This window comes from Apteryx rowi, unplaced genomic scaffold (genome assembly GCF_003343035.1).
Source record: "Apteryx rowi isolate R43461 unplaced genomic scaffold, aptRow1 scaffold_26, whole genome shotgun sequence".
Classification (NCBI taxonomy): Eukaryota; Metazoa; Chordata; class Aves; order Apterygiformes; family Apterygidae; genus Apteryx; species Apteryx rowi.
The window spans coordinates 1648223-1669746 of NW_020448974.1; the positions used below are offsets into that span (position 1 = coordinate 1648223).

Sequence of the window (21524 nt, forward strand, 5' to 3'; positions counted from 1 at the left end):
ATGTAATTTCCATTGCTACAGTGACCCAATCAGGACAACTCTGTGCTAAGTGTTTTGTAAAAAGAGAGCTTGACTCCAAAAAGTATAAACATACAGATTTGTAACAAACACAGTTAGACTCTCATTTGCATCGTGAATTTTACCAGCTCTGTATATACCATAAATTTCTGTGTCTAGAAAAATGTTGCAACAATGGGATGTGTCCGGCGGGTTCTGAGTTCAGCAAGAACCAGTGAAGTCTGACTGATTCCCTGGATGATACCATGTGGCGTCACCCTTCCTATGTAGTAATTTCTACACAAAATTTGAATTCTGCTTAGTGGAACACTTCTGATACTTCTGGTCACAAAGTATTGCAGAGCTTGAAAACAAGGTCATGATCACAAGTAGGCATTGGTTTATGGTGAAGAAAAGGTCCTGACAACACAACAGGGGCTTGCATATAGTCTCTCGGGCTAAAGGAAGTGTTGCATCTGATTTGTACTTTTTCCCCCCCCCAGGTTATAAAATTCGAAAAATATGGAGCAGCGCTTGCACCAGAATTGTACCCTTTCTTTAACCTATACATCATATTTACCCTTGATAGTGTTTTATATATGCTGTTGGCCATCTACTTTGATAAAGTTTTGCCTGGTAAGTAGAAATGTAAGGGAAAGAATATGAATCTACTTGCACTTTTTTTCTATAACCCTCCCCTCTCGTAGAGGGTGAGGTGCTGAAGTAGCAGTGGGATAGAGCTGAGAAAATTCTAATCTATGTGGAACAGCAAAAAAGATGTCTCAGAAGCAAGCTGGTCAGGTTGTGGAACAGCATCTTGATGGAAACGTACCATGCCACACTACATGAGGGGCTGAAAACTAGAATTGCCATATTCATGAGGAAGAAATTGTTGGGAAGAATCCTGTTTTCCCAAAGGCTGGATGCATATAGCTACCTAATTTGGCTCTGTCTCAGAAACAGCCTCCAAAAGGAACCTAAATCCTGCAGTAAGGCACTGAGATCCCTCACATCTACCCCAGCAGACCTAACCACTGGGTTTTAAAAGGATGTTGTAGGACTTTGGTTCAGAATATGTTTTAAAAACAAGTAAAGAGATGATCAGCAAGGTCTTTGCTGTGATTGTTGCCTGCGTGCATTTACAGATATGGACAAGTGGGCAACTTTGATTGCAGGAATCACCAAGCCTTCTATTCCACCAAAAGGCATTTATTCTGTGCCTGTAGAAGAAGAGATGGCTGAATATGGCATTTGTCAAAGTTGAATTGACAAATAGCAATTTTGGGGTGATATTTCACCTTTTCTGTTTCTGAATTAGGCAAATATGGAGTTCAGTATCCTCCTTCATTCTTCCTGAAACCATCATACTGGTTCCAACGCAAGAGCAGATACACGGAGGAGAGAACTGGCAGTGGGAAAAGCCATGGACCACTCCTCAGTAATAATGAGGAGCCGATGCCCCCAGAGTTTGATGGGAAGGAAGCAATCAGGTAAAGACTCTTGTAGGCATGAAAAACAACCCCTACATGTTATATCTGAGTCTAGATAGCATAGTCACTATTGCACTGGTGAATGTTAGAATGAGCTGTCTAAAATACAGTAAGGTCAATGGTTGGATATTCTTCTGTCACTTCTTTTGAAAGCAGAGAAGTCCTTATTGCTCATAATAGGTTATAATTTGGCCCACTGGATGTGTGGAGCACTCTGGAGTCCTCATTGTCGCTTATGTGAGAAAAACTGGCAGCAGTTTATACTGCAAATGGAGAGTTTGTTCAATGTTCATTCTTTCCCTATGGGTACTTTTGGACATTTATTGGATATGCCATCCTCTGGATCTAAACACTGAGCAGGGCATGCAGCGTCTGCTCCTGGTTGTGCCAGTGACTTACCTGCTGCCTAGCAATTTCCTCCTTGCAGAGCAGCGGCAGTGAGTCTGTTCCCCTTTGCCATCATCTTTAAGTTCTACGGATGGAGCGTGTTGAATAAGATACTGTTATTTACATCCTTATGGAGTTAGTTTGGCCCATTGCTTTTGCTGCCCAAAACTGATGACTATAAAGTAAATACATACCTGCTAAAATAATACATACATCATTGTAGATGCTCCAGGGAAAGGAAGGATGGCAAGCCTAGGGATGGAAAAGTGCTAAAGGAACTTCTACAAAGGTTTTTAAGTCAAGTGTTCATAAGTTAGGAAATGAAAGAAAAGGGCTTTGTGTGCTGTGGCCATCAGGCCCTGTTGCACATGTGCATTATGATCACCTTTGATTATACAACCATGTAATATTTCATTCCCTGTGGCCTCCTGCTTCATTAATTTATCATTTGTTGACTTCGACTTTCAGACTTTCTGCCATCATTTAGAAAATTGCATTAACTAAATCTGCTTTTAGGAGATGAATTATATAAAGCAGTTTTTTTCATGAGGAAATATACTAACCCTCTGATGAGGGCAAGCAGAATCAATCTGAGGAGGAGGTTGAGAAATATCCTTCCAATAGCTTTTGTAGGTTACTTCTAGGCAGAAGAAACATGCCAGAATTGTGAGATTCAGTAGTAACAGCTTGCTTGCCTTTCCTTTAGACTAAACAGTATTAAAAAAACATACAAAAAGAAGGACAAGAGAACAGAAGCTCTAAGAGGTAAGAGGGGTTTTATAATGTTTTAATTTCACTTTGCACTATTTATGAATCAAAATTATTTTGAAATGTTTTGGATATACTTAATTCTGCCTTCAGCACTGTGAAGTTAAAATACATTATGCAGCAGTTATTTCTGTTGGTGCAAGTTACCCGCAGATTCCTAAAAGTGTGTTATCTTATTTTCCTGTTCACTCCAGAAAAATTACTACTTATTAGTTTTTGCAATAGCAGGAGTCTCCTCAAAAGCTGTGTATTTGCAGCCATAAACCATTATGTAAAAATACCTCAACCCTCTCAACATGTAAAATAAATTCTGAAGATGCAACCCATGCTTTGGGATCTGTTTTTGCCTGTTTTCTTCAAAAGAAATGACCCTCCTCTATCATACTTGGCAATAAACTACAGGTACAAATCTATTTCCTTCACAGACTTTCATTCTAATGTTATCCTATTTATATTCTAGGCTTGTCCTTGAATGTTTATGAAGGCCAGATCACTGCATTACTTGGTCACAGTGGATCTGGAAAAACTACTCTATTAAATGTGCTCAGCGGATTTTCCCAGCCTTCAGCAGGTAAGATGATGGACCCATATGCTGAAGATGAGAAGCTCTCTGGCTTTCAAGTTTACTAGGGTGAAGAAACAAACAAAGAAACAACAAAAAAAGCAGCAGCTTTCTCTTGGGTCATTTAGTCTAGCTCATTGTCAGTGCAGGTAGTTACCTCAACAAATGCTTCAGGACTTATATATCCCTTGTGGATATGCTTGGGTGTGCAAACTTGCACAGATGGTTATTTCCCATCTGGATGTCCAATGTTTTCCTTGAGCTGCATATCTACAGGAAATATATTTTAGTTCCTAAGAGAGAGATTTGGTGCTCTGAAATATTTTTGATGGGTATTAAAAGCTTTGGACAACAGAAAGTTATTTTTCCCACCTTATTTTTTTTTTTTAAACGTCTGAGAAACAGTCACAATCCTGGATTTAATGTCAAAGGTATGAACACAAAGCAGTGTGCTTTCCCTGTATGACTGGGAAATACTGTACAGTATAAAATTTGTTTCACTTATTCCTGTGTACAGGTTCTGCAATGATATACAACTACAACATATCTGAAATACAGGACATGGAAAGAATTCAGGCAATCGTTGGGATTTGCCCACAATTAAATTTACATTTTGAAGTCTTAACAGTGAAGGAAAACCTGAGAACTTTTGCTCACATCAAAGGGATTCGGAAGAAGGAAGTAGAGCAAGAGGTTAGTATGTGTTTGGTGACTGGCCTCTGTTTTACAGCATCTTGAAGAGTTTGTTGAGCTAGATTTATAAAAGATTATCACCAGTGTTTCTTTCTTTGAAAATGAGACTAGCCCTGATTTAGGGGAGAAGTGTGTTTTAATTCTCTCTTATTCCCATATCATAAGAGTTAGCAGTCTGATTTGCAATATTTGTCTCAATGGAAATCCATTTAAAGCAGTTAAGTTTTAAATCTTGAAGCTATACTCTTGTGTACTGTCTGTAGCCGCATATGAAACAAAAAGTGCCTAATATTTTGGAGCTACTGTAGCAGGCTCAGCTGCTACTTCCCAGTGTGTATTTTCAGCAGATGGTCTCCAAACCTTGAAACTGAAGTTTGGCCTTTGTTTTTGTGTATTGCCAAGGTGCAGAAAGTTCTGACAGCACTGGATCTCACCGATCTTCAGGATGTCCATCCTGATACTCTGAGTAGGGGACAAAAAAGAAAATTGTCTCTTGGAATTGCAATTTTAGGGAATCCAAAGGTAGGAAGCAGATCGTATTTATGCATACACAAAGGTTTAGTACATGGTTTTGCATTGTGATTTGGCACAGACATTTGTACTTCTTTTCCCTTGGCACTCAAAAAAATCTGCTCACCTACTAATTCACCTGGCTGCCAAAAGGAACAAGGAATCTAGGTCAATGAAAACCGTATTTTAAACAAAAAGTGTAATATTAAATTAGGAGAAAGAGCAATAAAAAATGGCAGTCATTTGGGGTTGCATTTTATCTTTAGAATGAGATTTTAAAAAGCATTCAAATGGGACTGTGTAAACATGGACATGCTGGCTGGACACCCAGGATCATGAAGATCTGATCTCACTCACTTTTGCAGGTTTTGCTTTTAGATGAACCAACAGTGGGGTTAGATCCCTCCTCCAGGCACCACGTCTGGCGTCTTCTGAAGGAACACCAAGCTAGTCGCGTGACGCTCTTCACTACCCAGTTCATGGATGAGGCTGATATTCATGCTGGTGAGCCCAGATTTTCATGCTGTGATTGAATATGATTTGGAAGCGAGGGCTTCCCATTGCAGAGCACCACCTACGGAGTCCTGATGAGATGCGGTCTATGCTTGCTAGACGAGTTTTATCTGATAGCGACTACCCAACCTGGACTGAGTAAAAGATAAAACCAGGCTGAAGCACTCTTCCAAGACCTTGCAGTTCACCCACTGCTTCAGTATGAAGCAGTTATATTATATCTGAACTTGCCACTAGCAGCACCCATGCAAATTATTGATGTTGTCTGAATTAATAGCTGTCCTGTTTCCTTATTGCTCTTGGACTGCATGGGAAATTTTCTATAAGATGTAAGAATGAATAATTAAGAGTAACCTTGGTGTTTAGGAGAAAGGCAGACAACAAAAAAAACAACAGCAAAACCCAAAAAACTTCAGCACTGACCGGGTTTTACTTCTCTTGACTTCATTATTAAAATGACTGTTGAGTTCAGAAGGAGCTGAAAGAAGCTGGTCTGTTATACTCTTGTAAATCCCACTTAAATCCTTTGTATTCATACCTCCTTAGATCGGAAAGCTTTTCTCTCAAATGGGAGATTACAGTGTGTTGGCTCATCTCTTTACTTGAAGAGAAAATGGGGAGTTGGCTATCATTTAAGGTAAATTCTTCTCTTTTTGGTCATCACTTACTTTTATGAAAACCTTCTTCTAGTTGATGTGGTATTTGCTCATAGGGTCTGTGTCTCTTATAGAGTTTCCATATAAATAGAAATCTTGACAATTCATTTTAGAAGGCTTTAAGGCTGCCAAAAATGTCTTGCTTTGGATAGCAAGCTGCTTTTCTTTGGACCCAATCCTGAAAGCTCTGAACATGTAGCTAAGATGACTTTGCAACCTCCTAGCAGCCAAAAGGGGACCAGAGAAAGATGAATTGCAATTTCCGCATACTCTGTAGTGCCAGTGACATACAATGACTTTAATGTAAAGTTGCTTTTCTTTGGATTTTAATTTGTGTTCTTGGTTTGGCATTGCTGACCAGGATCATTATTCTTAACCTCAACTATTTCTTGTATGCGTGGTAAAAACAGGGGCACTGCAGAGATGGAAGTTGTCTATAAGAATTCCCATTGAAATATTGCCTAGATTTGAAGGTTTCCCCATGGCTTGAAGAATAACTGCTGTTTTAGTATTTTAACTGGATGAAACATGCATTCTTTTTCTTATTGAATGACTCTGCATTTGCTTCTTAATACAAACAGGATGCACGTAAATGACCTCTGTAACCCTGATGTCATGTCATCCCTGGTCAGACAGTATATCCCTGATGCCATGTTCAGAGGACAGAAGGGGGATGAACTGTGTTACGCACTACCTGTGGAAAACGCTGCTACCTTCCCAGGTAACAAACACCTGTAGTTGCACTGGGGTTATAAAGGGACACTCAGTGGTGGGAAAACCAGAGAGCAAAGTTGCTGAGAAGGTTGTGATTATGTTCCCTTATCTGTACTACATATGATTAGGGAGCCCAGAGCTGCATAAATATCAGCTTTAAAGAAAACCTCTAATGAAGGTACTAATACTGCAGATTAACAAAAGAAAATCTGCCAACTAATCTACAAACTAAAATCCACTCTCTTAAAAGCCTGGACTTCCAGTGACTCTTCTGTGGTTTCAAGACAAGATTTTCCTGCCAGGAAGGCCTGTAGTAATTGAGAACTCTGAATTTTATACTTCTTCACTCTTACCTCTAAAGAGCACAATCATTTTGCTGTGGCTTTTAAATTATGCAGATGAGTGGTTTTGAAGCCCAGAAAGTACAGTGATAATCATGCCAGTCTGTGTTTCTGCTCAGCACTAGCCTCGGTCCCTGGGTTGCGTCTGACTGTGCTGTTTCTGTTGTGCAGATCTGTTCAGCCATCTCGACAGCAGTCTTGTGCAGGGGATTGTTAATTATGAGGTTAGCAGGACAACTCTGGAAGACGTTTTCCTGAAGCTGGAGGGTGAGGAAGCTGTTGATCAAGAAGGTAAAATGTTGACTCTAATTTGCAAGCTTGACGTGATTAAGGTTCCAAATATACATTTTTTTTTAAACTGAATCCATACTGAGTTTCTGTTAAATGTGACTTTTCATAGTTTTCAGTGGGTCAAGAATAGCAGTTACATTAAGAATTCAGATTTTCTTTAGTGACAAATATCCTTCCAGAGAAGTCTAGATGATTCAGTCTCAATTTTCACAGGCTTTTAAGTATGAGAATTGGAGAATGGTGTTGTAATGACTCTGAAAGTTATACTGCCCAGACCTGGAGGTAGGAAGAGAGAAACTTGTCAGAGGGCAATTCGCAAGACCAGTTAAGATGTTGCATATGTAGCCATACGAGCCCAGGTTCAGCCAGTCTGAATTCACCCAACTATGCTCTGTGTAAATTAGCACCCTTTTTCTCTGTCATTGTTTCTTTTCTTGCTAAAAATGAGTGTTCTTAGATTTAGAACAGAAAATCTTTTTTGATTGTTCGGGCTTAAAACATGTCCTTTGAAACCTCTTTGTAGATGATGGTGTTTTTAGTGATGAACACACAGAAGATGGAGACTGCTTTAACCTTGAGGAGATGGAACAAAGCCTTCTGACGCTTTCGGAGAGAGGGAGAGCCACAGTAAGCGGCCTGGAGCTCTGGAGACAACAAGTTCGTGCGATGGCAAGAGTTCGCTGCTTAAAGTTAAAGCATGAAGGAAAATTACTCAGGTCCTTGTAAGTATGGGAGCTCTTGCTTAGTCTGTGGCATTGATACTTGTCAAAGTATCTGAACGTACCCTGGAGTGACTGAGGGAAGGCTTAAAAACTGGTGGAGATTTTTTGGAAACTAAGAATTAGCTGGAAATTGTTTTTAAAAAAATACAGTAATGAGAGCGGTTAGAACCTCTTGGTAGAACTCTGAATTACTTAAGTTTTCCCTTCTTAAATCTTCTGTTGCCTTCCTCTGCATGTATCACATAACTGTCATACGTGAAAGGTAGAATGCTTCTGGATCCATTTATGGTCTGTTTTTCTGTCTAGATTGCTGTTCCTTGGAATATTTATCTTTCCTATGCTTATCTTTATTATTGGATTTCAACTGTTGTACAGCTTCGGTAACTGGGAACTGACTGCTAGTTTGTATTTTATTCCCACTGAAGAGAAAACTCATATTAAGTCAACAAATCTTCTCATCTTCAATGACACAGGTGAAAGAAGAACATGTGATGTTGATTTGCTTTCTGCAGCTCTCTAAGTCTTCTTAGAGTTGATAAAACTAACTGTTCTTACTTTTTCTGTACGTTTCTTTATACATTTGTGGCTTTGGGAGGTGTTTTCTTTTGAGCAAAAGCAAATCCAATTATAATGATGATAACTGAATACCCAAAATTTAAAATAATAATTTTAAAGTAACAGTAATGAAATTAACTATGCAGATATTTATTATGTTTAATCAGTTCAATAAAAATTGAAAGGATAATAAAATGAAACTTTGCTCAGATCTGTATGGGTTTTTTCAACATCCTTCTCCTTTGCTTTACGAGTGGGAACTTGTCTGTAAGAAATGGTCTATAAGAAAACCTTCCAATTATTCTAATTTCTACTCTTGGCTTGATTTCAGGATCAGAAATTGAGGATTTCATTCATGCTTTGAAGATACAAAAGATAGTGCCAAAAATAGCTGTTGAGAAAAACATCACAAGTATGCCACTGTATAATGGAGCTATAAAAATATCCCTGGAAGGCAAGGTGAATGACAGTTTTTCTTCTTTCATCCTCTGTGTCAACAGGATTCTCTGAAATGTGTTTAAATGAGGCACAGTGAAATGCAAAGATCAGAAAAGGGAAAAACACTTATTTGACGTATTAGATGTTATCGGTAATTCTGTTTGTGGGAAGCTGGGATCATATTTAATTAATAAATGCCTGATGTTGGCTCCAGCTCTGTTTGCATGGCTCAGCAGGACCCTGATGCAGGTGCTCCCCGGTGTTCAGAGGAGTGACACTGTCACCTGTGTTCATTGCCATTAATCCACCTCTGAGTTTCTGCAAAGGTGTACTGAGTCCTACTGTTCTCAGTGCAAGAGAAATAGGGATACTGAGAATACTTTTCCTGCCTAGATTCATGGCTCTGCAGGCAGCATGGCAGCCTTGAGCTCTGCCCGTCCATAGGATCTCTCCCAGATGGCACACAGGATTGAAGGTTCAAGCTGCACTAGCTCCCTGCTCTTCCTCTGAGATTTCTCTGAGATGTCCTCCACCCTCCCAGAATAAACTGAAACTTCTCTCCCTGGAGTTGTTTAATCCCTGGAAGCTTTTTATTTCTGGGAGAAAACATGTTCTTTCCACTGTAAGCTTTTTTACAGTAGTCTTTAAAGAAGAGTATCAACAAAGTTTTTTGTGCTCCTCTCCAAAAAAAAGTTGTCTTTATCCATCTTTTTGCTAATGATTACTGTTAGCCTGCTTTCAGGTCTCGGCGTTCTCACTCTTCCTAAAAACGTGGTTGCGTTTATCATTGTTTTTCCCTAAAATCCTCGCTAGAGTTAGCTCCTCCTCTCAACTCTCATAGGCCTGAAGGTAATGTCTTTTGATCTTATGTCTTCAGCACTACCAATACACGATCATGTGCAGTGCAGAGCCCATCAACTGTTTTCCAGTGCTGATGAATATCCTCAGCAACACTTTCTTAAGGCTCTTCAATTCCACAGCGCACATCCGCATCTGGAGTGAGCCCTTTTTTATGGTAAGTGTCCTACCTTTCTTGCTGGAAATTATTAGAAATAGTTAGCAAATTGAAGCGATAAGGACTGGATGGGTGGACTGCAAGGTGGGTGGAAGCCTGGTGGGACCAGCAAGCTCAAAGGGCTGTGGTCAGTAGTATTAAGTCCAGCTGCTGGTCAGTTACTGGCATTTCTCAGTGGTCTTTACACAGGTTGTTTAAAGAGAATTCCCTTCTCTAGTTGTTTTTAAGTTCTCCATAGGGTTTCAGTGCCATGAGACATGTTTTAAGCTTGTGCTGTGTTTGCAATGCCATAGGAGAATAGCACCTAGCACTTTGTAGGCCCCATCGTGTTTTAGCCTCCATTTGGCAAGCATCAGCATGAAAAAGGATGATCCTTATCCTCAACAATTTTCAGTAATTAAAGTACTTCCTGAAAATTTTAAGAAGCTAAATGCTTCTGTTTATTACCTTGTTTTGTGTCCTTAAACTGAAATGATTTACCATAAATACTATTGTTCCATTGTTTATTTAGTTGTGCTATATGGCGCTTTGCCTATGTGTCACATGGCGCATGCAGGTGTGATGAATATTGGTTGTGCTAGCTAGATTTTTTTACTGGGGAAGTGTTGATTATCGATGATTTCTGAATTGTGAATTTCTCTTCCATAGGTACAAGACCCATCTACAATGAGTGATATTTTTTCCAGGTGTCTCCTCTACATGCTGATTTTGACTGCTGGTTTGCCTTCTCACTTTGCAGTGAGTAGCATGGATGATTACAAGGTAAAAAGCATGCACTGAAAGGAGAAATGAATGCAAATGTGATGTCTCTGGATAGATTTTAATCTCTTCACTTTGTTCTGTAGTTTCAGAATCCTAGGGAGAAAAAACAAAGGGAGTTGGGTTTTTTTGAAGGCACAGGGGAGATGCGGCATACATGTCTACAACACAGTGCTCTCCGTACAGGAGGCCTCTGTATGAACAGTGTCTCTACGCAGTAGGCTGGCCAGGGTTACTAGTCTGGTGTCCCAGAAGAAATACAGCCACGTGAACATAGCATTGTGTCAAAGCTCATTAGCCTTCATCTCAGAGAATTAGCTTGGGCCGGGAACAATTTGGCTGTCAATTAATGAAGATTTTGGAGTTGGGAAATTTTTTGGGTTTTGGTTGGTGGGTTTTTTTTGTTTTTTCCTCTGGAGTTAGCTCAGGGCTCTGAATACTGAAGTCCTGCCTGTGGGCATTCAGCTTCCACCGGTAGCTAACTTCGGTATCTGAAAGCCTCCTGGGTGTTTGTGGTCAGAAATAGCACCAGTCTTTCTCCCCCCGAGATAATTTGATTTAGATTTTCATGGTGATTTTTTCCAATGTTCTGTGCAAGGGAGTGGAGGGAGGAATGAGGGTATTTAGAGGAAGAGGGTGAGCAGGAATGGATTTGTTCATCTCTATTTTCTTGAGCTATTTCCAGACCCCCACCAGCTAAGCTGGAGGCCTCGTGTTACAGCTCTGCTGAAGTGCTTCCCTTTCCCCTTTGCAGCTCAAGGCTCGCACCCAGCTGCGGCTCACTGGGCTCTTCCCCTCGGCATACTGGTGTGGGCAGGCGCTGGTGGACGTCCCTCTCTTCTGGGCCCTCATCAGCATCATGTTTGGGATCCTGCTTGTGTTCTGTCGCGTCACCATCTTGAATGCCAGGATGATTCTTTCTTTGGTAAGCTCGAATACTTTATTTGCTGCAAAACAGTCAGCTACAAATTCCCCTCTCTTATTTTACAGTGAGTTTCCTCAGTGCCAGCATCATCATCATCATCATTTGTTGTTCATCTGCCATCTCAGTGCACGTTGTCTTCATCAGCTGCAGTTACTCAGCACGTCTGACTATACCTCTAAGCCATTGTCTCAGGATATTTCTCTGTACGATGGGAATCAGGAAGCTGTCCTCGCGATGAGATACCGTTCAAAGTGCTTTGTGATCTAGAATCATTCAGTATTTTAACTGAAGTGAACAGCTGTAGATGGGTTTTACTTTATTCACATCCATCTCCTTGTCACTAATATCAGTCTCTTTCTCTAGATTGTTTGCATCATTGGTAATGGAGTATCTCTTGTTCTACTCGTCTATTTAATTGCGTTTACATTTCAAAAGAGACGGAACAATCGTTATATTTGGTCTTTCACCCTTATTCTGGTAAGTGAAATGAATCTTCACTCTGCGATATTTGATTTACACAGCAAGCCACCTGAGGTTTCACTCCAAGCATACTGATATTCAGCAGAATAACCAAAATCTATGACAAACTAGTTTTTAGCAACAGCTCATGAATTTTAGAAATATCTTTTCTGCTTTATTTCAGATTACCTTGATTTTCTTTATGTTTAGTAACCATGAAGAAAAAATCTTTTTGATCTTTTCTGCTTTTATTCCTATGTTTCCATTGCTGGGCTGGATCACCTTCTTTTTACCTGTAAGTAAACATATTCTACTAAAGTAAATACAGCTTCTTTGTGGCACAACCTAGAAGGGTGTGCTACTCATGTAAATGAAGCACTTTCCAAGTTCCTTGTCCCAAAGTGCCAACTGTCCAAGAGACAAAAGAGTGAGAAAAGACAACAAAGAAATCATTCAGGCTGGGGAGTAAAGGAAGTGACCAAAATTCGAATTGTTCATCCTTTTTGTTTAGTTATAAAAAGCTGTTAAAATGTACTTTGGCAGAAAAACTAGCATGGGAAGGGGAAGGGAGTCAGGGTGGAGGAACTGGGGTGATGGGGAGAACTGACCAAAGGAAACAAAAACACTGGGAGGAGAGAAGTATTGATGGAAAAGATTGTTCTAATTTGGCTGACCTGGGGCACCTGCATTTTAGCCATAACCGTGGAAGCTATAGGTCTTTGAGGGAGTATGAGCCCAGAAAAACAGGTACAGAACAAGCCTCCTCAATCCTGCAAAAAAGCCAAATCTCCCTACATCCAGACTTACTTTGATCCTGCTCTGTGACGTATCAGTAACATTTTAAACTGCGCGGGGCTGGAGCGGTGCTGCGGCTCTCTCCCTCCGGTACCTTGCTGCGAACTGCAGTGCGTGTGGGGCAGGATGGGAGGCGGCAGAACTGAGCACCTTTGCACGCTCCTTTCCCCGGGCAGCTGCTTTTTGCCACTGCCAGGAGGGAGATAGCGGGCTAAGCATACTGGTCGCGCTCCATGGGGCCTCTCTTAGGTGCCAAATGTCTGTTTTCACCCTGCACAAATGGAGCCACGCTAAGGAGTTTTTTCTAATCGACTGATACTTTTTTTCCTGTAGGAATTGTACGTTACTTACAGTTACGGTCATCACAAACCACGGAGTAACATCTCTGTAGCTATCCTTGCAGTAAGGAGCAATTTGATGATGGTTATTTCGTAAAAGGTTCTTGCTCTGATGTGATGGACTTGCACTGGGTTTGCATAACTCTTCCCATCAATGAAGCATGGTTTATGTGGTAAAAGTTTCGTATTGAATGAAGGGGAGGTAAATCCAAGGAATCAAGGGCTTGTCTCATGTGCCCATAAAATGCTATACCATATGTGGAAAATGATGAGGGGATTAAATGGAGCTCATGTATAAGGCAGAACCTAGGCAGACTTTCAGACAACATGTGAAAAGTTATTATTAAAGAACTAACAGTGTAATGCTGCTTCTTCAAAAGAAAGATGTGGTTTCTGATCCTGTAAGGGACCTCGAAAAGAGTCCTTTGGGTTGCTGATCATTTGAGCTAAAACTGCAGTATAAAGTCAAGGGTTTCGTAAATGATCTGCCTATGAAATGGAAATGTATGTGAAGCTTCAATTTAACTTCTTTCCCTGAGCTTTAATTTAGACCTACATGACTACCTTTTCAGTATCTGAAGTAAATGAGATAGGTCTCAGCATCGCTTTATAGTTAAAATTAATCAAATGTGGTGTTACTTGTCTCCGTACCAACCTAATTCATTATTGTTTTTTTAGCCTTATATCCAGTGCATGGTTTTTACTTTTCTCCTTCGCTGTTTGGAGATGAGATACGGAGGAGCAGTTATGAGAAGCGATCCCATCTTCAGGTCTGTGCCGAGCAGAGCAGCGTGGGTGTGCTTTGAGGGCCAAGGCTGCGTGGGTGCCCGCGGTGGGCTCGGGCCCTCCGAGCGAGGCAAGGCCCTCGTTGCTTGTTTCTGACAGCAGAAGTAAAGGAGCAAGAGCATGACTCCCAGTTAGCCCTACTGTGAGCCTAAAAAAAAATGTGCAAAGTGTGAATAAAGCCAAAATTTTAGTTTTAACCAGTTTGCCTGGGTGGGTGTTGCGGTTGAGAACTAAGGGAGGAATTTTGTATTCCTTTGGGTCACTACAGTTTCAGACTTAACTTGTTGGAGCTTCCCTGAATGTATCTGAAGGCAAATTCCAGTCCAGTATGTTGCAATATCAAGTTAGTTATTTTACAGTGTACTCAAGAGAATAATAAATGTTTTTTTTTTTTTTATTCACAGTTGTGATTTCAGGATATTTCGCTGTAGTTGGCTGAATTACTAACCGTAAATTGAAATCAAACATGTAAACCCCATTTCAAATGCCTCAGTATTGTTCTCTGCAGGACAGGCAGTTTCTCTAAAGCTTTGTCAAGCCAGGATTATTTGCTAACTGCTCTCTGATCATCTGATTTTTTTTAAGTATTTAATTGTTCAAACATTGATAAATGTGAATCAACTAGGAGTTAGATGCCTAAATAGCTTTAAAAATCTGGGTCATGTATTTTGTTCCTTGAACAGATTGTTGGCATGTGTTGAGCAGGGGAAGAGTAAATACTGATTGAAGAAAAGCTAATGCTATCCTTTATTTTCTCATGTGTATCACCGTGATTTGCCCTCCCCCCCTCCATGAATAAATATTTGAGCAAATACTGTCTGTGGAGTGGCACCCCTAATTCAAATAAATCATGCGGGGTACTGTGCTGTCGCTACCCTGGGAATAAACTTGTAAAACACTCTTGGAAGTGATTCACAGTGTACGTCCTCTGTCCTCCTCTGCTCGCAGGATACACTGCAGGAAAGCAGTCGCCCTCCAGAACAGGGACCATCCAGGAGAGGAAGCTACAGAAGTTCGAGCTGAAAGGGAGAGAGTTAGGAGTGTGATAGCGTCTCTGCCACAGGAAGAGGTAAAACCAATGTTCTGGGTTGTTTCCTTTCTCACGCTCCATCTTCTGGTCTGTCTCTGCTTTCTTAGTTTATGCACTTTTGTTTATTGATCTTTTGATTTCCAAGTGTTAACCTTGCAGTCGAGCCCTCAATGCCCCTGGCAGCAGAGGGAGTTGGTGCAGAAAAGAATGGAACTAGATTTTTATCGCATTCTACTTTTTTTCCATTTTTCTGTTGTTCTGTTTCCTGGATTTTTAGTTTAGTATCTTTCTCTTTAGAGTCATACATAATGGCAAGAACAGGTGAGCTGTCTCATGATAGCAGGAGGGTTTTTTATTTCCCATTTTGTTTCTACACAGGATCCTGTTATCGTTGTCAACAGTGTGCGCAAGGAATATGAAGACAAGAAAGCCAGCTGCTTTTCAAAGAAGAAGAAGAAAGTTGCCGTCAAAAATCTCTCTTTCAGTGTTAAAAAAGGTTCAAGTGCTTTGCTGCAACCCTTGTAATTGACTGTCTAATGTGAAGGTCACATTTGGAGACCATGTTTTTGTTAGAACTTTCTCATGTATAACCAGGCCTAAGGCACACTGCCTCTTCTGCACCCGGGTTCTTACATTCGTGGGTTTAATTTTCTGGCATAAGTTAATGAATATCCCTTTCTTCTTTTGTAGTTTTAGATACTGTCTAGCACACAGGGGAGAGAATCTCATTAACAATTCCTGCATATTTGTTGCAGGAGAAGTATTAGGACTGTTAGGACCCAACGGAGCTGGAAAAAGCACAACTATAAATATGATTTCTGGAGACCTAACGCTGACTGCTGGGGAGGTAAGTGATTCCTTTGGAGCAGTTGGGCAATAACCTTGATGTCATTATAAATGAAGGATGTGAAAAGGCAGAACGGCAATGCAGCCTTGTAGTCAGGGAATTTTTTTATACTCAACCTTGGATAGTTACAGAAATAAAAAGAAAATGTTGATGGCCTCAAAATGCATTCTAGTTTCCATTAAAACTAATGTTATAGTCTCAAAGGTTTGAGCTATGCAAAATTTTCAATGTGGATTTGAAGCCCATCTTGAAATTTCACAAGCACTATAAAAAATTTTGACATCTTAGAAAACAGCACTCTTTTTTATAAAGCCTTGCAAAGCCAGGAAATTAAAACCAAATGCGAATAGGGTTGGGCCAGTAACAATCCATCATTTAATTATGTGCATGATGATTAATGAAATGTGCTGGAGGGAAATACCATTGCTGTTACAGATTTGGGACTGAATGTTTGAAATTAAAAAAAGTATTATTAGGAGATAATAGTCTTATGTTGGTACTGTTACCCAAAGCCTGTGCTTGTGGTGGTAAGCACCCTTGGTTTTGTACAACACCCTCCTGCATTCAGATGAGCAGATGTCATGACTGATGGAGATTATCAGTTGAATAATGCTGGACTTCCTTTTCCGTATGCTTATGAGGTCCACATTATTTCATGCTGCAATACAGGAGAAAACATTACAGAGTTTCCAAGGGGCTCATTTGTTCATGCCAGAATAACCCAGACCACTTTCAATGGTGTGTGTTTGTGCAGGTGCTGATCAAGGGCAGTGATGCAGCTGCCTCTTCTCCACGGCAGGACAGCCCCAGGCTCCTGGGGTGCTGCCCTCAGGAGAACCCGCTCTGGCCAGATCTCACGGTGCAAGAACATCTGGAGACCTACGCTGCCGTGAAAGGGATGAGGAAAGAAGATGCAGCTGTTAACATCAATCGGTATGAAGCCAAATGATTTCTGTTTTCAGCTCTTCATCTCTCCAGAGTTAAAAGACAGGGAGTGGTTTCACTAATAAACCTGGCTGGTGTGAATAAGAGACAGCACCTGCAATGAATTTGCCTCCTTACCTTGGAGGAACATGACTTCAGATGAGGTCTGCTACATTATAGTGTTTGAATCCCTCGTCTATGAAGATTTTCACCCTAGTTTATCTAGAGAAGCTTCAGAAAGCATCTGATCTTGCTTCAGTTTTGGGCCTTTGCATTAATAACTCCCCTTCTCTGACTAGCCGTACTTACTGTCATGAGTTTCTGCAAGAATTCCTTAATTTATCAGTAGAACTAGGAATATAATCACCAAGTAACCCAAGGTGATGAGTATATTAGTCTTTGATTCCAGGGTTCCTCAGACCACACTGTTAGCAAATGGAGATATGTATTTTAGTTGTCTTCTATTCCACTTTCCACAGCATAGCAGAGGCCCTGGAACTTCAGAAGCTTTTAAAAACAGCAGTTAAGAGATTGTCTGTGGGAGAAGCTAGAAAGGTATGTTAGATTTGTGTTTTGTAATTGACCAAATCCCTGCTCTTTCTTTCTCAAATATGATGCACAAAAAACCTTCATTCAGGCTCATGGAGTTATTTGGCTTCTGTACTGGTGTCAGCAAGAGCAGAATGTGGTCCTTGACATTGTAGAAGTTTTGTTTCACTCAGTAGAAATTTTCTTCTTGGAAGAAAGCCTAAAATTCTGTCTTGTATAACCCGTTCTGCAAACATGACATGCTAACGAGAGATCCATGGAGTCAAGGAGGGAGTGAAGTCAGCCTGGCCTTGCTCTGTCCCCCAGTCGTGCAGAGATGTTCGCTGCTTTCTGTGCCACAAGAGACCTGGAGCATGCATTATTATAGCCCTTACAAGGGAGTTGGTTCCTTCTAACACAGAAACGCATGCTGCAAGTATGTTTCTAGCCTGGTTTATTTTCATCAATATCTTCTGAATCCTGTTTGGCAGGATTCCCCACTCTCCTCTTTCCCCACTCTCAAGGCATTGTGTTTGATAAATGGTAACCACAAATTGGATTTACCAGGTAATCACTTCTTTGTGCCCCGTAACGTGCATCTGCCAGTAAATAGGATGGAAAACCACTTTTAAATCTTTGTCAGACTTGGATGTTTGGGGGAAGCTGATTTTGTAAGATTAAAACATTAACGAAGAACAGCTGGGGGCAGTTTCTGAATCTCTGTTCCTGCTGTATTTTAGAATGAAGAGATTTAGCTCCTGAAAGATTTACAGGAATTAAGATGTACAGAGACGGCTCCCGGTTCTAGTGTAGTTGCGCAGGCAAAGTAAAAACAGACCTTACCTTGGTGTCTTTCCATTTCAGTTGTGTTTTGCGCTAAGCGTTCTGGGTGACCCAACAGTCATGCTTTGGGACGAGCCGTCAGTGGGCATGGATCCGAAAGGGCAGCGCCGTATGTGGTGAGTAGTGCTATTTTAGCAGAACAAAGAGGCATATAATAGATTACGGATGTACAGCTGTGACAGAATGGGTCTGATCCTCATTATTGTAGTAACCGTTGGACAAGCAAATAGCTTCTGCTTCAGTGAAAGAGTATGTCCATATTTTCCCTTTTCCTAGTTACACAGGGTACCACTTACTAAACCCCTTACTCAGCAGGCAGTAAGCCATTACTAGCCATCAGATTTGATCTTAGTGATAGCGTCATCAAAAAGATATTAGTAGGCTCCAGCTGAAACCATACATTTGGTACAAAAGAAGAAACTCCTAATTTCTTCAGAGCTTGCAACAAAATTACAGATAGTTCTTCCTTTCCAAAAACTAGTTGACCATTCAGCTCTAGTATTTATGGTTATTTTTCAACAGCTGTTTTACCTGAAACTGTAAAATTTGGAGGGATGCTGACATGACAAATTGCATTAGCATTCACATGTCATCTTTAAGCAAGATAACTTAAGCAGTAATGAGAGCTAGGCCAAGGAAAATGAACTCTGTGCTCAAATCATTTATTTTAGTTAAAGCAGGCTCAAAAAGCATTTAGTAACTGCTTTCTCTGTGCAAACTCAATGTTATAGAAGTTGTTCTGAGCAAAGTAAGGAAAGCATTGGTCTTTTGTTTGTTAATGGAAATTTCCTCTGCTACTGAAGTCTTTTAAATGGTCATCCACTTTTTATTATTTTATCGTTTCAGTTGGTTTTTGAGAGGAAAAATAAAACAGGAAGTTTTCCGTAGCTGTTCCTGGAAATAACTGTGGTCCCTTTGTTTCCAGGAAAGCAATTCAGACCGCACTGAAAAGCAAGGAGAGGGGAGCCGTTCTCAGCACGCATTACCTGGACGAGGCCGTGGCGACGTGCGACCGGGTGGCCGTCCTGGTGTCGGGGCAGCTACGGTGGGCACTGGCGTAGCATCGTTCACTGGGTTGCCTCCAGCTCAGGCGCTGTCCTAATCAATGTTTTTAGTTTACTCTTATTAATCTAATAGAAAATGTTCATTTTGGTTTGGTTTGGCCCAAGTGTGTAATGAACATGGTGTAAATAGCTGAAGAATAAGAGCTGAAGAGCAGTATATCTGCTGCTTACATCCGGTGATAGCTTTATTTGCTGCTTATGGTGGTTAGAGCACTGTTTTCCTTCTTCCCTCCTCTACAGCTACGTCGGTTCAGTTGAAGATCTGAAACGTAAGTTTGGYGGAAGTTACTACCTGGAAGTCAAAATGAAGGATGAGGGGCAAAGCGACGTTGTCCACGCCGAAGTTCTGCGGCTCTTCCCCGCGGCGGCTCAGCAGGAAAGGTCGCTGCACCGCGGGGCTGCGCGGGGTTGGGGAGCTGGCCGGACACCCTGTGGAGCCACTGCACTGCTCCTAGTGGCTCTGCTCAGTGATTTACCTGAGAATACAGTAGCCATAAGAATGCTCCTAAACCACGGTGCCGAGTCACAAAATGATGTTTGTTTGTTTTTTTTGTAGTTCTTCTTCTTTCTTGATCTACAAGATACCAATGGAAAATGTACTACCTCTGTCCCAGTCTTTCTCCAAGCTAGAAGCAGGTAAAAGGAAACAATCAATTGAGTATGAAGATTGCTTACAAATTGCTCATTCAGATTTGGTTTTTAAGAATTCCTTCTCCATCCCTCCACAGCTAAACAAAATAGCAGGCTTGAGGAGTACAGCTTGTCTTTGCGCACCTTGCAACAGGTAGGTCATGCAAAAGTTACATAGTGCAGAAAGGGCTTGAGAATATGTTCACACCCTCTGCTTTGGGCTGCTTCAGGTGTGATTCAGAGCATGCTATTTAGGAGTCTGGGCTTCCTGCATACCAGGAGTCAGAGATAAATGTTCCAAAAATGTGACTTAGCCAGGCTTAAGTGCTGAAAGTGAAATGGGAAAGCCCTTACCACTGTGTACATACTCAGAGTTAAGAAAGTAGGAATGCACTGTGCTTTTATCTTGCTGAAAGTTTCATTTGGTTTATAAAGCATATTTTATTGTTGTGGAGCTTGAAATGCAGGAAAAAGATTGCCAAATTATTGCTTAAATTAGTTTTTTTGGAGAAGAAATAGTTACTGCAGTTAAGTATGTAATTGAAAATGTTAGGGACACTCCTGAAAGTGAGATGTTACTCTACTGCTGAAAAGGCATCATGAAGAAGCAATTAAATTCAAATCTCACTGTACAGTTTGAAGGGAAATGTTGATTTGTAAATAAGTTCCAGAAATGGCAAACAGGTACTGATACTTTAGAAAAAAGATCAGCCTTTTATAGTGTTGATTTAAACCTTTGCAAATGAGAATGCTGTGCATACGAGAAATGTATCTCGTATAAGTCAAAAGAAATAGCATAAATCTAGCTGGAAAAGAAAACTTTATAGGCAAGATTAGAAATTACCTTAATTTCCAAAAAAAAAAAAAAAAAAAAGTATGATCAGTGTTGGTATTGTCAGGTCCTCAGAAATAACTGGATCATTTCTGTTGTGGTCCATTGCAGGTGTTTGTAGAGCTCACCAAGAACCCCAGGGAGCGTGACCAGGATGCAGCATCCAGTGGAGCTCAGGTTTGAAGACCACTTCATCCCAGAGCCCTTTAAGCCAGAAAGGAAATCTTTCAGTATATTTTATCAGTATTATTAATGTGTATTGATACAGCCCTGGGACTTGGTTATCAGTGTCACAACACATACAGCTCTGCACGTTTTCTGCTGTACCAAAGAAATACATATATTTTTTAAATAAATAAAGCCTTGATTCTCTGCCATTGGTATCTGCAGTTCATCTGTACCCCTGTTCAGACTGACTTGTGAGATTTGTTTTGTTGAGGAATAACCCTACCAGAACAAATTTTACTTCACAAGTCAGCTCACCAAAACAAGCTGAAAGACCAGACTCGCTTGCTTGGTGGAGAAGAGGCGTGGATGCTGCTGCTGCGCACGTGGAAGCAGTTGTAGGGGGAAATAATGTGTGAACGGCGAGGATGTCTCTTAAACAGTCACTCATTCGCAGAGTGTGGAAACCAGAGCTTTAGCCTTCTTGGTGCTGAGAAACTTCCCCTGGCTGGTGTTACAGGTGGTGCTTTCTGGTGCTCGTGGGCAAGTGGAAGTGCTCAGGACTGTGTTTTGTCCCCCCAAAGCAGCTATCACTATGTGTTTCAGATGCTGTTGGGCCAGCTTGGCCTGTCTCCGATCCCTACCCCTGGGGACACGCAGAGGGGAGCGATGTTAGGTCCTGACCAGTTTTGCACAGTCCTGTTGTTTAAGTTGAATTTGGGGGCCAGAGGTGAGGAGATGGTTGCTCATCCCTTGGGGGTGCAAAGCTGTTATCTCTTTTTTCTCCTGTATGCTGAGCTCAAAGACTTTGGTGCTGAGCATCTGTGTACTGTCTGCATGTGGGGTCACGGGTCTATCACCGCTGAGCCCAAAGCACTGCTGCTCCCTGCTTCTCATGGCAGGGGAAAGACAGAGCCGGAGGAGGCTCCCACCAGGTCCCACCTCAC

At 41.1% G+C, this 21524-nt stretch overlaps 1 protein-coding gene across 1 annotated transcript in view; it reads left to right on the forward strand.

Moving 5' to 3' along the window:
- Positions 1 to 20775, forward strand: part of LOC112966987 (ATP-binding cassette sub-family A member 10-like) — a 30733-nt gene extending 9958 nt beyond the window's left edge. Inside the window, exons 10-40 of the mRNA XM_026067654.1 lie at positions 501 to 633; positions 1316 to 1487; positions 2581 to 2639; positions 3103 to 3213; positions 3722 to 3897; positions 4300 to 4419; positions 4773 to 4911; positions 5467 to 5557; positions 6158 to 6297; positions 6803 to 6922; positions 7446 to 7644; positions 7951 to 8117; positions 8531 to 8658; positions 9515 to 9652; positions 10301 to 10414; positions 11166 to 11336; positions 11700 to 11813; positions 11980 to 12090; positions 12924 to 12992; positions 13607 to 13698; positions 14663 to 14783; positions 15123 to 15240; positions 15500 to 15591; positions 16346 to 16524; positions 16995 to 17070; positions 17908 to 18002; positions 18812 to 18931; positions 19191 to 19331; positions 19507 to 19586; positions 19679 to 19734; positions 20524 to 20775. Of these exons, the coding sequence (XP_025923439.1) occupies positions 501 to 633; positions 1316 to 1487; positions 2581 to 2639; positions 3103 to 3213; positions 3722 to 3897; positions 4300 to 4419; positions 4773 to 4911; positions 5467 to 5557; positions 6158 to 6297; positions 6803 to 6922; positions 7446 to 7644; positions 7951 to 8117; positions 8531 to 8658; positions 9515 to 9652; positions 10301 to 10414; positions 11166 to 11336; positions 11700 to 11813; positions 11980 to 12090; positions 12924 to 12992; positions 13607 to 13698; positions 14663 to 14783; positions 15123 to 15240; positions 15500 to 15591; positions 16346 to 16524; positions 16995 to 17070; positions 17908 to 18002; positions 18812 to 18931; positions 19191 to 19331; positions 19507 to 19586; positions 19679 to 19734; positions 20524 to 20595 (3714 nt within the window). The 3' untranslated portion in view covers positions 20596 to 20775. The remainder of the gene's footprint in view (positions 1 to 500; positions 634 to 1315; positions 1488 to 2580; positions 2640 to 3102; positions 3214 to 3721; positions 3898 to 4299; positions 4420 to 4772; positions 4912 to 5466; positions 5558 to 6157; positions 6298 to 6802; positions 6923 to 7445; positions 7645 to 7950; positions 8118 to 8530; positions 8659 to 9514; positions 9653 to 10300; positions 10415 to 11165; positions 11337 to 11699; positions 11814 to 11979; positions 12091 to 12923; positions 12993 to 13606; positions 13699 to 14662; positions 14784 to 15122; positions 15241 to 15499; positions 15592 to 16345; positions 16525 to 16994; positions 17071 to 17907; positions 18003 to 18811; positions 18932 to 19190; positions 19332 to 19506; positions 19587 to 19678; positions 19735 to 20523) is intronic.
- The last annotated feature ends 749 nt before the right edge of the window (positions 20776 to 21524 follow it).